A 16,730-nucleotide genomic window follows, 5' to 3' on the forward strand; every position below is an offset into this window, starting at 1 on the left:
GAGAGTGGGGAAAAAGGGTCTCGCTCTCTCCAGGTAAATAAAATCTCCTCAAAATCCAGCAAAGTTACCGGGGGTCTCTAAGGTGGAGGGAATTAGCACATTTCTGACAATTCTCCATAACAACTTGACATAACTGTGGGAGGCCTGTTGGGTTTGTCCTGTTCTTTCCTACGGGAGAACATTTGGGTCTTGGAAAATTCATTCAAAGTGACTAAAATAAGTACTTATCAGGACTCTGACATTTTCCCCTCTCACGCTTCCCCACTCTCTTGAGGTCCATGAATGTTCTGCACAGTTGGTGTATTTGTTAGAGGTACCAGTGATTAACATTAACATTCTAAATTGTATATATAAAGGATATTTGTACCGCACACTATGACCACTGGAGTGGTCCCTTGGCGCTCTGGCGGATCTGAAAGAAAAAGGGGGGGTTGGTTAGGGCGTGTTAGTAGGGCAAAGTTTGGAGAAGAGCAAGGGAGCTGAGATGTACTGTTGGCAGTATTCGCTGAGCTTTTTGGTGCGGTATATGGTCTGAGTCCGTTGTGTGCTGTTGTGTGAGGGTCTGTCTGTTGCGTTTGTTGTTGCAGTGTGGTGAAGTGCGTGCGGGTTGCTGCGGTTTAAGAGGTGTGGTTGTGTTTGGTTAGGGTGTGAGAGGTGTGTGAATAGGGATGAGGTTTTTAGAAGTTTTTGTAGGGTTGGTTAGTAGCATTGTTGTCCGAGAAATGCACACTCCTATTGTGTCTTTCGGGATTTAGACAAGGTTGTCTTCCTTTCGGTGACCTATTTCTGCATGATAGGTTATCTCATCTCTCTGTCATTATATTAGGTTAGCTAGTCTTTGCATTTCTATCTTTGTTTTGGTTGGCCGCTATATCCCAGTTTGCGGTTGGTGCTAACTAGTCCTCTCGGATCAATCTACTTGCGACCTACGCCAGTACCCAATGGCCTGTTTTGAGAGGGCAAGGTTGGTAGTTGTGCCTTTTGTGTTAGGCTTGTTTGCTATTGTTCTGCGCTGGTGGAGATGTCGTTCGTAGTCGATTCCCCCTTGCAATGTCTCTCTCGTTTGTCAGGGTTTCCCTTAGTCTGTTCTAGGTGTTGTCTGCGCCATCCTTGATTTGGACAGCCTGTTATTTTGTATTTTCTGCTGGATTATTTCAGTTGCTTTCGTCTGGTTCCGAGGTGTTGAAGGGACAGGTTTTTAGTAGTTTTCTGAATTTTAGGTGGTCTTTGGTATTTTATTTCATTCGGGAGGTTGTTTCAGGTTTTTTCCTGGCGTATGATTTTGGTTCCAAGTAGATGTAATTGCTTGATCTGAATAATCACTGCTTCTCACTCTTAAAACATTATCTAATCAAGGTCTAATGTATCCATGTTAATACTCGTTCCTGCTGGGTTGTGTGGCTGAACTGGGTCCTTCATTGATCCAATCCTGCACTATCTTTTTTTTTACTTAGCCGATAGGGATTACTATTAAGGTCTGTGCACGTTTACCTACTTTCACCTGCAATGTGTATATGTAGGACTGATCTGTTAGGATTTGTCTAGTCTAAGTTTTGGAGGTAGCGGGAAAGATTTGTTCAACTCACTTATCTTTTAATATACTTGCTGTGTTTGTCTCCTGGAGTTTCTGAGAAGCCTGCTATTTTACTTTCCTGCTGAGAAGACTTTGGTGCGAAAAAGCTTCTGCTGAATTTTGGGACCCATTTTAGCCCCACACTGACTGAGCTGATGTCTCTGTACCCTATTTCCGGTGTTGTCAGGTACTGGACCCCCTTCCTGGGCTATCCTCTTCTTTGACTGGGTATTCCATCTCAGTCCTTGTCTCAGCCTCTTCCTTGTTCTCCCGTCTTAGTTGTCCTTGGTGTAAGAAGCTGCTGTCGCTACACTGCCTCTCCTGTTCTTTTGGGCTATCCTGGGTTGCCATCACCATATTAATTGTGGGGCCATCCATATTCTGCTAGCTAGCTGCCCTTGTCTGCACTCCTAATCATCAAAATCTGATTTCCCAGTTTATTCAGTGTTCTAGGAGGCATCCTGGCCATTGCTTTGGGTTTTGGCTAGTGGGTCCCACTCTGGTGAAGATGGACTCTTCTTCATTTTAGCTGTCGTCGGATCTTCTTCATTTTAGCTGTCATCGGATGTCCATGGCTCAAGTTCAGATCCTGTAAACTGTATCTGAAAACCACTATACTCAAGGGGTTGTTCTTCCTGAACAGTGTTTTCAAGAACCACGACCATGGGTGTCTTAATTCACAATACGTGTAGGAGCGCGATACAAATAAAATATCATATTAATAACTGTTTTCTTTTTCCATACACTGTGCGTTCCTAGGTTATGTTTTACTTGTGGTACTTATTTTTGACCTAATCTTTTTAAATTTAGAAGTCTGTATATTTACAATATATCAGTGTGAGTGTGTTCTTTGGTTAACAGTGTGGACTAATTGTACTTCACTACAAGCCCTCATTTTTCCTGAGGATAAGCAGGACTTCTTTAATTTCTACTACCTTAGAGAGGGCCCCTTCCTTTTGATTAGACCAACTGAAAGTCTTTAGATGGTTACACAGCCCTCATCAGATGTTTGTACTTAAAAGGAGATTATGGCAACTGTAAAAAATGTTTGGAACAACCGCCTGTCCTTTGAAAATTCTATTAAAAAGAATTCCTGACCCGAGTTGTGTTAATTCGGGAGTTTTCTCTACTTTGTCTATCTCCAAGTGAATTCTGACTGAGTTAATGCTTTATCTTTAAAGGACGAAGGACCAACAGCAAGAGACTTGATAATAAGATACGCAACTGGAAAGAAAAACACCAAATCAAAGAAGAAACTTGAGAAGGCCATGAAAGTTCTGAAAGTGAGACATTTTTTGCTTTTTATGTGGGCTTTGATAATCAATACTTTTGATTAGTCTGGGTTGTGCAATGTTTAAAGAAAAGAGCTTCTACCTGCTTAATTTTGTGACTGATTTATTTTTTTATGGCCTGCCATTTACTAGCAGACTGGTGTGTTCATGAATCGCACACTAAATTGGTATATAGTGAACTTTTACCTATTACTGCTGATTCTCATAGCTCGGCCTCAAATTAGGTCAATATTGCCTACACAGGAAGACTTGGTGACTTGTCCACTGCTCTAACTTGTATCTTCGTAAACTAATGAAAACTGCAGTACTAGTCATAATAGGCAGATTTATTCCATTCGACTTGTGGAAAAAGACAATACATGTATATCATTCCAACAATAATTTCTGACTCATATTTGACTCACTCATACTTCATTTCACACCAGATTTTATAAAACTGTACACAAGGAACAGTACACTGAAATATAGTTTAAAAAGTGCTAAGGTGCAGATAAAAGTGGAACAGGGCAATTGAACTTTCAATTCTTGTTATGATCCCCATTTCACATTTTTATTCACAGATCTCTAAGTATTTTAATACATATGAGCACAAGATGGTAATTTTACATATATACCTATGGAAGATTTGCCCAAAAAAATGTCAAAATAATTTGTACATCATTAAATTGGTCAACGGACTCCTTTTTTTGAATGATCCCCATTGCATTAAAGTGCTTAGTGCCTCTATACAATGCCTACTAGCAAGAAATTTTATGCAGTAGCTACGCCTAGAAAAGAGGAAGTCTGTGTCTAGACTAGTGCTTAATTGGCCAAGCTAGGAGTCACTCGCCCACTTGCATGAATGCCAGTTCTCCACATGCACTCATCACACAATTTCAAAGTCAAGCAAATTATTATTGTGGTAGCAGGTTTTACCTCTACTTGTAAGATTCTGTGAAGCCAACCTCTGTGGGCTCACACATGTTTCAGACAAGTCAAACCAAGCACTAAACTCTCCTAATGATCAGATTGCCTTCAGAAGAACACACTCGAGCACCCTCTTATCTCAATTAAAAGTTGCATTTACAAAATTGGGAACAGTCTCTGGTAATTAATCCTGTACCTACCATTGGCTACAGCTCAGTTTCAGGAGAAGTATCCTGCTAAGCCATAGAGAGGCAAGGCCTCCTTTCCTTTTGTTTCCTACGAAAGAGAGAATTATGCTTGTGCCTAAACAAGTCCCGTGGAGTACAAAGTATCAGACATTGTATCTAAAGGTTCTGATTGACATTTGACTTTTTGGTTGGCTCTTAAAGTAGACCCAAGTTCTTTCAGAATAATCCTAGAGCCTTTTCTGAGCTTCATTACTTGGCTGTAACCTGCACCAAGTAAGGTTGTGTACCCCCTTTTAACAAGCTTTTAAAATGATGCTCATAAGATCTATTGTCTGTACATCCATTTGGTCAAAGTAATACGGTTTCCCCGTCTCTCCCACCCCTAACGGCGACACATGCACAGCATGACAATCTGAAACTGAGGCAAGCTGCAAAAATGCTGGAACTGATCAGGAATCTGCAGGATGGCACAATATTGAGTTATCAGTCTTTTCTGGCTGTAGGTGTGCTCACCATGAAAACTAGTGATGGGCATTCAAAGAGTGTTTTTTACAGCTACATAATGGATCCAAGATAACATTGACAGCCATTGTCCAGATTTCTGTATGTCATGGTGAAGTGCTGTAAATGTCTTAAGGAATTGCCATTTAAGGTAATCTAGTTTCATTTTTTGATTACACACAGAAACATAAAAAGAAGAAGAAGCCAGAAATCTTTAACTTCTCCGCCATCCATTTGGTCCACGATCCACAAGGTTAGCCTAACTTTCAATTTACAATTTTAGATCTGTTCATCTGAATTGGAATTCTATATTTAACCCGTCGCTACTTACCTTAGGATTGAGTAATAATGTGTTATATGTCAATTTGTATTGTTAATTTAGTGTATTTTATGGTTTGTGAATCGGACCTGGGTAAGAGGAGAAGTCTCGTTGTTGGGTCGAAAGTCCTGAACTGTGGCTCTGGTATGAGGATGCTTCCCTTTTTACTTCTCTTGAATGGTTTGCTGACCTTAAGCCTCTCATTGCCCTAAAAGGGCTGCCCTTGTTTAACGGGTTTGTTAGCAGTGGTAGTCCCATAAGGTGGTCTAAGGAGAATACCTGCTGCCTGGGACAGGGCCCCGAGGAAGCACTCATGCATTTAATAATCATTGCCGCTAGATGTTTGAAAGGATGTATGGTTTTGCTTGGAGGCTGAGTTTGCATTCAGCTTAAACCATTTCTATAGGATAGGGTATTCTGCACCTAATCCTGTCAGGTGCTTGGATGAGTTCTGAAGTACCAAGAAGCAACCTATTTCAGAGGATGACCTGTGGATGCTCTACTTTGACAACCTGCCATTGATCACAGGAAGGTAGAGTGCTACTCTGAACTGTGGATTACAGCCTTCTTATCTGGCCACAGCGGAGTGTCAATGTCTCCTTCATTTTTTTGTATTTTATGCAGATTCATGATACAAGCAGTAATGAGTATCAAACCCAGCATTATACATTTTTGCAATATACTAAAAATCAAATCTACAATCCACAACATACTTTCACACAGAAAAGAAAATTACAAGAGTCCAGTTTCTGAATGATAAAACTTAGCAACCCCGTCAAAATGCATAAAGGTGCCGCTCAAACAGACTACCATATTGGATAATGAGCAGACCCTGGTTTTTCAGTTCCACTCACAGATGCCAAATTCTAGGCACAATATTGAATTCTCTTGCACATTATAAAGTAGCGGGAAAGGATTCATTTGTTGTGTTTTGTCTAGAGGTCATGAGAATTGGACCACAGTAAGTATACATAGCCCCGATATCTAGACCTGGCCAGTCTAATTTTCGCCAGCTGGAGCCCAAGTGCCTAAAACACTTCGGCAGATGATCAGCAAAATTGAACAGGCTCGGCTCGTGGGAAAATAGAAGGACTTCCCTCATAATTTCTCCGATATTTGTATGTACTCCACCTTAAACTTTTCATTATGCAGATGGGATCCTGCCAAATACAAACTGTGTCTGCATCCAATATCTAGCACTGCTATCTGCCACCTCTGGGGGGGAAAAACATATGAAAACTACAAGGAGTGTTCTACCTTATGCAAAAACTCAAGTGAAAAAGTTTTAATCCTTGGACGATTAGTTTGTTGACATATAAAGACCCTGTGCCCTATGACAGTGACTCCACGGTCATCACCACATGGATCTTGCAATGACCTTATCAGATTATCAAGACAAGCCATATCCCCAGGCTAAGCTGAGCGTGAAAGGACCAACAGTCAAGTTTAACTCTAGAATTTCCCATTTAGGTCAGAGGGAAAGCCTTCAACCTGAGCCACATCCAGCATTGTTGGATATGGACTTTGGTGGGGGGAAGGTTATTGGGAATTCCTAAACTGATCTTAGCGAGCCATACAAACACCAGAGTACATGTCGCTAAACCAGGCCACTTGGACTCTGCCAACAGACCATGCAGAGAGAGAAAAATTATCTCTCTCATAATCTCCCTTCGTACAGAAGAAAAACCTTTACTGGACTAAAAACGCATACACTGATTTGTTGCTAGGAAAGCTTTGCAGAAGATCAGAACACTCAACATGAGTACTTCCACGCATCAGAGAATGGCCATAGGTAGCCTGCACCCCCTCTCTGTTATTATGTATTGTTTTTTTTTTTTAAGCCTGGCCAACTTTCAATTTGTAATGCTCAGCACACCTACTTGTTAGGTAAGATTTTCTTATCCACGATAATCTTCCTGGCCTGTGCCAACCCCAGAGCTTTTTGCTTTGCCCAGGTAACTATTTTACCTTGTTTCTATGTGAAGAGGAATCTCCCTCCCCCCGCCCCCTCTCTCACCTAGTCTTTTACCCTTTTTATGCGTGACATTTGTCTGTCTCTCCATACTATGTTTGAAGTTATAGTTTCACTTTTGGGCTTAGGCTGGGTTGCCTCTTTGGGCACCCCTGTTAATTTCACTTTGTTTATTTATATTGCGCGCCTGACCCAGGGGTATCTGGGCGCTTAAGGTGAAGATAATGGTTACAATATATACAGATAGATTGAAGATGATACATTCCAATAACAGCGATGCAAGAAGACTCATTTAAATAACAGGATCGGCTGGGGTGAGTGGGGAGTATAACATGGTATGAGATGCAAAGCAGGGGGGGCAGATGTATACATAAGGTAATGGGAGTGCAGAAAGATGTCAAATGGAAGGTGAGTAATGTTAGTTTTTGTTAGTAACCATGTGATGACATGGCTTCTGAATTTTTCAAAGGTTTGAATAGATTTGATCTCCTGTAGAAGTGTGTTCCATAATTGGGCGGCTAGGACCAGGAAACTGGTTCTGCCAGCTCTTTTTAAATTGTACCTGGACACCACCAGGCAAGATGTGTTGGTAGATCTTGTGATTCTGGCTGTTGATATCAGAGTGAATTTGTCTGAGATGTGGTGGGGCTTGATGGTTTTGTACAAAAAGACTATCTAAACGGTCGCATGTACAAAAGGTTCTACAAATGCTAGCACCAAAAGTTTGAAAACCAAAAGTTCGACCTTTTGGTGCTAGCATTGCAGGTAAGTTTAAAAAAAAAAAACGCGGGGATCTCCCCCGCAGCACACCTGCTCACTATACTGTGTGGTATAGTGAGTGATGTGTTGCGGGGGACACCCCCGCAGCACACCTGCAAAAAAAGAAAAATGGGGGCTGCGGGGGGTGTCCCCTGCAACACCCCGCTCACTAGAGTAAACCCCTGCAGCCCCCCGTAAAAGAAAATAAAAAGGACCCTGCAGCACCAGTTCCCGATCACGGAGGGTGCCGTAGGGACCCAGCGTGAAGAGAAGTTAAGTGGGGTTTGTTTATGTTGGGGGTGGGGGTGTGTCATGGGTGTTTTGTGGGGGTGTGGGTATGTGCGCATGTTCGCATGCGAAAGATGCAAACTTTTGGTAGTTTGCACCTTTCTCATGCGAACATTCGGGCCGCAGTCAATTCATCCGCGGTCGGATCACGTGGATTCGGGCTTGATGGTTCAGAGCTTTGTGTGTGAGGCAGATGGTTTTTAAGTCCCTTATTTCTTGCATAAAAAGCAGTTTGCAAAGCTTTCTGGTGGCTGACACGTGCTCCCTTCTAGGTATGTTTAATGCAGCTCTAAGCGCATTATTTTGGAGAACCTGTAGTTTAATTATGGATTTATTTGCGCCTAGGTATAGGCCATTGCAGTAATCCAGTTTGGACTGTATAAGTGCTCTGGCCAATGTAAGGCAACAATTGGAAGATAGTAGGGGTGTGCATGCCCTGATTAGCTTGCCAGAGTAGGCAGTGGCTAAGGCAGTCATATTTACCTGTTTTGTTAGATTGGTATTAGTGTCAAGGTAGAAGCCAAGGGTTTTTACATTTTTGGCAAGGGGCAGGTTGTTCCCATCAATGATGATGCTACTGTAGTTGGGGCTAAGTTTCAGAAGGTTGTTAGGTGAACCGACTAGGAGTAGCTCAGTCTTGTCATCATTCAGGCAGAGGCCGTGTGTGGCCATCCATGCCTGAATGATGGTGTAGACTTTGTTAATCCGGCAGACATTGGAGTCGTAGGTACCTGATAATAATGTTAGGAGTATCTGGGTGTCATCTGCATAATTAGTGTAGGTGACACCCAAACGGTCCAGTTAGTCGAATAGGGGCTTTGTAAAGATATTGTACAAAGTGGGTGATACGCAGGAGCCTTTTGGGACACCGCAGGTGATGGGGATCGGATCGGATCGGATCGGCTGCGGCTGTAGGTGAGAAGACACGCATAGTTCTGTTAGCGAGGAAGGATTGAATCCACGTGACGGCATAGTTGGAGAAGTGTGCTGCCGATGACAGGCCAACCAGATCAAAGGCTGCCAATAAGTCTAAAAGAAGTAGGATGGCGACTTTACCTTTGTCAAGTTTGGCGATCTGGCTTTTAAGGTCAACAAGGGCAGTTTCTGTTCCATGTTGGGGTCTAAAGCCAGACTGACGAGTTCCTAATAGTTGGGTTGTCTTTAGATAGTCTTGAATTTGCAAGTATGCAACTCTATCCAAGATTTTTAGTAAGAAAGGGACTGCGGTGATCGATCTATAATTAGTGGGTATAGCCGGATCTAATGTTTGCTTCTTGAGTATTGGGATAACTCAAGATTGTTTCAGGTTACTAGGGACTTGGTTGTTGGCGAATGACAAGTTTATTAGTTTAGTAATAAAAGGAGATAAATCTCTGGCTGCATCTTTTATGATCAGAGCTGGGCAACTGTCACCTTTACAGATAGATGGTTTCAGTGATGCTATGATTTTTTTGTACCTCCAGGTATGGATACTTTGTTGAATTTGAAACCTGAGTTAAGGTGTGCGGTCGGGGGCAGGATAGGACTGGTGAGATTGCCAGGGGTAAGTTGGAGCCATTTGTCAGCTATTTTGGTCTGGAGCCCTGTGATTTTGTTGGAGCATTTTGAATGCTAGTGCACCAAGGTTTATCCTTAGTGCAGGTATCTACAGGAGGATTAGGGTTTTCTAATTCCTTTAGGATGTTAAATAATTCTCTGGTGCTGGATCCTGCCTGGTTTATCCTGACATTGAAAGTTTCTTTTTTGGTGCGGATTATCTCGCTTTTATAAGTGGCAGAGATATTGGTTAGGTTAGCTTTGTTTTCTGGAGAGGGGGCCATTTTCCAGAGTCTCAATTTTTCTTTTTTCTAAATGTAGTAGTTTAAGTTCAGGGGTGAAGCAGGAGTTCAGATGTGCTCTAGGTTTACCTTTGCACAGTTTTCGCGCGGCAATGGTGTCTATAGCTTTGGTCATAGTCATTGTAGGTGTCGACCAACAGATTCAGGTCGTTTGTGGCAGGTAGTGCGTTGAGTATAGGGACTACCAAAGGTACTATGGCCTCAGCTGTGATGTTGTGTTTGTTTCTGGTCAGACAGGGTGGTGCAATAGCATGCTTCTTTGGCTCTAGGTTGTGGACTTTGATTTCTAGGGATAGGAGGTGATGATCAGGCCATACAAGTGGTGAGGAGTTGTTTAGGGTAATATTGCAGTTGAGAACTGCTACCCAGTCAAGTATCCTGCCTTTCTCGTGAGTGGGTTGGGTACTTATTTGTATGCAGCCTTCTTCTGATATCGCATTGGCTAGGGAGTTGGCAGGTAAGTCATTAGGATCATTATGGCCAAGCTACTAGCGACATAATGTCTTCTTCGAAGCATCCGGGAGGACATGGAGGCCTGTATATCAGGTGGATAGTGATAGTAGATAGGAGTTCACAGGATGTCAGAGGAGAAGAGGTGGCTAGTCTCATGTCTAGGGTTCATTTGAAGATGATGACCATTCCTCCTCCTCGAGCATTGGGTCTGTCAGCTCTAAGGATGGAATGAATAGTTGTCGGGGATAGCTAGGGTGAGAGATGGGCCAGCTACGTCATGCAGCCAGGTTTCTGTCACGGCGAGGAAGTCAAAATTGTTAGTTAATATGACATCCGCGATTTCAGTTGCATGGGCGACAAGCGATCTGGCATTTAGTAGTGCCCCTTTTTTATAGGGTTTTTTTGGGTAGCCTTCTGTATCTGGCTCGGTACTTTCATGTACTTGGGAGAACTACTGTTCCCAAGTACTAAAGAGGGATTTTCATCCCCCTTTGTTTTATATAGTGAGCCAGCACACATCACCTTATGTGGAGTGCTGAGGGGATGCAACGTATCACCTTTCTTAATTACCTTGAAACGTTTTGTTACAATTGCAAGCTTCCTTGAAAGGCTGCTGGCAGTGTAATAAGTACTTTAATGACTTTTTAGTCTTCATTACTCTCGGGCTGTTAATTCAGCCTCTGTAATGCACAGAAGGGCCACCATTTTTGCTAAAATGGAGGGTGCCATTTCTTGTGCTTGCTGTTTGAGGTCTTCCTCTGCCATTGTAAGTGCAAACAACCTCAGTGGCTGTTTTGTCTTCGGCAGGAATCATGTGGATTCCCCGCCCAGGCTCCAGAATGTCTGGAAAGGCAGGAAGCGAGGGAGGAGTCCAGAACTCTGCAGCCCTTTTGTCTTCCACCTTGCCATAAGGGAACACACTCCCAGTTGGGGTTTGGGGGTGGGTGGGCTGGCTGTCCTGATTGGTACAGCCAGACCACCCTTTACTGTAAAATGCAGGGAGCGAATACAGAACTTGTGCTGTAGTTCCTCATAAATACTCCGAACCTGGAAGCTGCTGACAAGTCGACCACTGGAGCTGAAATAGAAGAAGATGATAAAACTATGGCTTTAGCGGTGTCCAGCGACCGGAGAGCCTGCTGTGTAAGCAGAGCCCGTGTAACCAGAGCCTGCTGTGACCCTTCCTTCCAATCTACCTAAGGATCCCGAAATGGGCAACCCTGAACCAGAGCATGGTGAGATCCACTAGACTCGAGAGCTGTATTTATAGCCATCCCACGTCGTGCCGCCACCTTGCCAGGTTGCAATATCCCAATACCCTGGGACCTCTGGCCATTGTGCGGTGCACAGTGTTCCGAATTCCGAATCGAGCTGAAACCTTGGTGGCATCCTGCTGGAATTCCAGAGACATGATTTTAGTCCAATAAGTCCCCTCACCAGAGTGCTGGACTTTCCAAGTGAGAATCCAACCAGCGATATTCAGTCTTCTTCTGGCTCCTGAAAAAGGGTGCCAAAACCAGAGCCACATCCATCCAGCTGCGAAGAAACGGTTGCCTGGAGCCTTCCCCATTCATCCTTGTTTCAAAATCCCTTCCAGAGTGTTAGGGAGATTTATCATTATTGTGCTTCATCCCCTCTCCTGGTGAGGCCCCCAGCACTTTTTACTGGACTTCTGGACCTTTTTCTTTTACCCTTGAATGAGTGGAGCCTTTTTCCTTTCATTCATTCTTATGGGCTCTGTCTTTGGAACTCTATTCTTTGTATTCTACCTGTACTATGGAGTAGGTCTGCTCTTAAATGCATCTCTGTGATCCTACTGCAGCACACAGCTCCTTATGGGCATTGTTGCTGAGGACCCTATGGGTCTTCCTTTAAGGCTCCTTTTAAAAAAAAAAAAAAGTTTTCCTTAAATAACAACAGTTCTTAAGGCTAGAGAGGTTTGTTTTATTTATTTGTAATGCACGCCAGACCCTAGGGTATCAGGGCGCAACAGATAACAAGAATATTCAAGGCTTGGTTACAGTACTGTACAAAAATGTACAAATATATACAGAGGACATGGTAAATGTACATAATGAATATACAGATATATATAGCGACAAAGTACAGGTATCGTTACAGGCCAGAGTAGCAGCAGTATGTGGGGAAGAGGTCATATAGAATGGTGGGCCAATGTGTGGGCCGTGTGAGGTTTACCGATCATTTTCCTTTATCCAATGAATGTAGTTGCGTCTGAAATGTGGATAGGTTTGGTCTGCCCTTAAGGAGGGAGGGAATTCCAATGTTGGGCAGCTTTCACCTGGAACCTGTTGCTGCCTGTTTCGGATCGTTTGAATCTTGGTACTGTGAGGAGGTTAGAGTTAGCAGTTCTGGTGGGCCTGTTGGGCCTGTTGGTGAAGTGTCTATTGATTCTATCTACGAGATAACGGGGGGCGGCGTTGTTCAAGCATTTGAGTCAATGAGGCTACTTTCAGTAGGATTTTGTCAGTTGTGGTGAGCCAATTGTTAGCTCTTCTAGTGTGTGATCTTTTTTGGACAGGCTCAGTGCTGCTCTGAGGGTATTGTTTTGCAGAATATGGATTTTGTTAGTAATGTTTTTGTTAGCTCCGAGGTAGAGGACATTATAATAATTCAGTTTTGCGAGGATAAGGGCTCTAGCCAGAGCGGTGCAACTATCGGTGGAATGGAAAGGTTTAGCGGCTCTGATTTCATTTACATGTATAGGCTGTGGCGGAGGCCATGGAACTGACATTTTTGTTGAATGAGAGGTTGGCATTTATGTAGAAGCCTAACGTTTTAACTTCTTTGGCTACAGTGATGGAATTGCCATCTATGATGAAGCTCAAGTAGTCTGGGCTGAGTTTGTTAAGGTTGAAAGTGGTACTGATGATTATGAGCTCCGTCTTGTCATCATTCAGGCATAGACCATGAGAAGCCATCCATGCCTGGATGATTAGTTACACCCTGTTCACCAAGGCCAAATCCTTGTCGTAATCTCCTGTCTTAAATACTTAGTATTTATCCCATACTGTATAGTCTGTATAGTCTGAGAGACTGACACACGCTGCCGTCAGTGGAGTGCCAAAGGTGTTAGGGAGAATTCTCAAAAATGTGCTAATTCCCTTTACCTTAGAGACCCCCAGCAACTTTTCTGGATTTTGAGGACTTGATTTTTTTTTACCTGGAGAGAGTGCAAGCCTTTTTTTCCCACTCTCTCATGTATTTTGATGTGTGTTTTACTCTTGTGTTCTTTGATTATGGAGTTTTAGACAACTCCATAGGCATCCTTTCATATGTGTTACACAGCACCTTCAATGCATTAACACAGGGAAGCCTTTTTAGGCTGACCCAAGGTTTAAATGCCTTCTCTGGGATAAACTACTGTTTCCCAGAGAATGTAAAGTTAAATTGACTTTACTAGTCTTTTTAAATTCCTAGACCCAGCACACACTATCTTGCAATAGAGTGCTGGAGGGGTTACCTAGTATCCCCTGTGCCTAGAAACTCATGTAGCAATCAAATACTAGCCTTTTCTTTTGAAATGGCTGGTGGCAGCGGTTTTACAACGAACTACCATGATTTTTCCCGACCGCAAACACCGGGAGCTCAAAATCGCTCCAGCCATGTTTTTCAAGATGCCGCTTTAATCCCCTTTGTTTAAACAGGTCCAGGTCTTATTTTTTCACCATTTCTTTTTGGAAAGGTCCTTCTAGAGTGTGTCTCTGTACGCCAAACTAGGTTTGGTTCTTTTGTTCCTACTCCTTTGGCGGGTTTCGGGACTGAAGACCGCGTCAGGCTTCTGAGTGTCTGGGGTGGGCAGGAAGTGAGGGGTGCCCAAAACTCCCTGTGCTTAGTCTCCTAGGAGATTCAAATGCACTTTGGCGTGATTGGCTGGCTGACTGTCCAGGAAGGACAGCCACCCTGCTGGGTGAGTGGCAGCTAGGCTGGAATGAATGGGAGAAAACTGTTTAAAAGGCGAGTCTCTTGGCTTGGAAGGCAGAGTCAACCACTGGAACGAAAGAACCGAAGACGAGCTGGAAGAGGACGGCTGCTGCAACTCCTGGACCGTTGGTTTGCCCGGTGGAGCCCTGCTGCAGGTCCGAATCACCAAGTTTGCATCGACAGAGGAGCCCTGCAAGGACGACTTCTCCCTTTGAGTTGGTAGGACCAATCAACTCCCAAGTAAGCCACCTGGACACCCATCTCTGTGCTGGTTGCATTTCCTCAGAGTGCTGCAAGAAAATGTATAGCCAGGGAGAGGGACACCAGATTGTGTGCGTTACTCCTAAGCTGGCCTAAAGCGTTTGGAAGATCCTCTGGACTCCCACGACATTGGACCGACCAAGCCTGACCCCCTCAGCTGAATGCAGGACCTCAGAAGCAAGGACAGTCCACCTTGACAGCTGGAACCAGCATTGTTACCAGTGCGGTAGCTGAAACGCGAAACAGCCACTGAAATTGAAGTTTGCCAGTTGCGAGCTTTTGACTCTCCCAGTGCAGTGCAAGAGTCTCCCGACGTCCTCCCTCTTGTCCCCACGACTGAAGCCCAAGAACAGCGAGATCTGCAGTAATTGCCAGGAGTCAGCAGCTGCATCTTTTTCTTCATTGTAAGGTACTGTAAAACAAGACTGAGAATTTACCGCTCATGGTGAAAGTGCTTGAAACTTTTGCAACTTGCAGGCCTAATCGGCTTGTGACCCAACATATGATTCTTCATTTTACAAACTACTTCCAAGAACTTGTGCAGAGACTTTTTTATTTACTTACCAACCAGAACTGTTTTATCCTATCCAAGACTTTATCCCATTGACTTTGGCCTAGCCTATTGAATTGAATTGACTCTTCTGGTGAACTCAAAGTATTTGCACTGTCTAAGAATAATTGTAGCCTTTTATGTTCTGATAACCTTTGCCTTTTACTCCTCTTGGAAAGTATTCTGAATGCCAACAGTAAGATATTAATGTCCCCAGCACCGTTTTACTAAAGTCACCTGTAAATGTAGGTTGTGTCTGTGGGGGGTCTTGTCTGATTCAGAAGCTTGGAGTGTACAGTTTTGAAGTATATTTGTGTGTTACTATATGTTTGCCTCCTTCTAATGAATGTTTTATAACTGACTGATGAATAAATTAATAAATATTTATCCAAGAAACCTTGCGTGTAAGAGTTTATTTGAAAACCTGTGATTCTAAACCTGTGTAACATTACTGCTCACATTCCCTTCTTGAGGTAAGCCTGGCTGCTCAACACGCTAACAAAACTGTGTAGTACAGACTTATACCAAAGGTTGGTTTGCTTACACCTCTGGTCATAGTTGTGTGTAGTGTTCCCAGAGGGTACTGCATACAAAGTTTGCCTAACACAGGCAACCAAATATGTCTCAGAATCCACTTGCATACAGCTGAATCAACACTTCCCATGGTTAGGAAAGGTTTTTACTGCTTTCTTTCCTCATTCTATGGGAGCTCCCTGCTGGTTTTCTGTGTTCTCGACCAGGTTCATTTTATACTTCACTAACTGATATAACCTATTATTCGCGACAGCATTGACCAGCACACAAGTGGCAGCGAGTGCAGGACGACTGTCACTATCTTTTCAGTGATGGTAAGGTATGGCTTTTTAATGGTGCATGAGGTTGCCTTATTTAGCTGGGTAGTAGCCAGAATACTCAGATGTAATTTTAAGACCCTGTCTTTCTGAACCACTGGCATTGTTCATATTATTTCTCACATTTGCAGGAGGGAATGAACATACATCACCTTTTATAGCAACTGTGCACAAAAGGTAATCTTGTGTCCCGTTGCCCTTTTCTCCATACTGCAAGGGCGTCCCTTCCAAGGGACGGGAGACAGAACCTTCTTCCCCAGAAAAAACCTTCTTCCCCAGAAAAAACCTTCTTCCCCAGAAAAAAACCTTCTTGCCCTTTTAATTTAGAGGCGCTCAGCGCATATAGCCCTGGGAGCATGGGCTGCCCTGACTCCAACCTCCGGCCAACCTTTTCTGCATCGACAGGAACGGGCTGAATTCACCAGCGCTCCTGGCTTTGGCTTCAGCCATGTAATTCCACGCGCAGATACTGCTGTCTTTTTTATTATAGAGGTACTCTGTCCTCAGGCGTCACGCTCCTCTCCAGTGCATGTTGACTTCCATAGGGTTCAGCAGGTGTCCTTCCTGCGACTGGCTCTTTCCAACTTCAGACCCCCACGCCCTCTGCCTATGTTGCCTTGGTCCAGAACATGGGTGGCAATGGGTGGCAAGCTTGTCCCGCGTGTGGCGCCCTTTCCTCAAGGTCTCTGAAGCACAAACTAGCCAAGTGGAGGGAGCCCTTCCAGAAATTGTCTCCAGAGGAACTGAAGGACTTTGTTTACCATCGATACATGCCTAAGTGTAGGGCCTCTCTTCTCCATCGCACACCGTAAGGGAGACTCCTTCCCAAGGACTCGCCACGCGGGAGGGTCCGTACAGGTTCTTTTATCAACACGTGCACCAAGGCTATCTCAGCTACCGGCCGACAGGTCGAGGGAATCGGTGGATCCTCCCGGTGACCGTGTTGATGGGCCGGAAGGTTCTTGTACCGGGTCTATACCTGAGGGGCCATGCCCTAGTACCAGCAATATGTCCCAGGGGGCGCCTAAACACACCCT

General features: G+C 43.9%; 1 protein-coding gene across 1 annotated transcript in view; it reads left to right on the top strand.

The window, feature by feature from the left end:
* The window catches only part of SDAD1 (SDA1 domain containing 1), a 551,728-nt gene that overhangs the window by 208,274 nt on the left and 326,724 nt on the right, over nt 1–16,730 (top strand). Inside the window, exons 9-10 of the mRNA XM_069626295.1 lie at nt 2,755–2,856; nt 4,644–4,713. Coding sequence (XP_069482396.1) covers nt 2,755–2,856; nt 4,644–4,713 — 172 coding nt within the window. The remainder of the gene's footprint in view (nt 1–2,754; nt 2,857–4,643; nt 4,714–16,730) is intronic.

This window comes from Ambystoma mexicanum, chromosome 6p, assembly GCF_040938575.1.
Source record: "Ambystoma mexicanum isolate Mex_15411 chromosome 6p, UKY_AmexF1_1, whole genome shotgun sequence".
Taxonomy (NCBI): Eukaryota; Metazoa; Chordata; class Amphibia; order Caudata; family Ambystomatidae; genus Ambystoma; species Ambystoma mexicanum.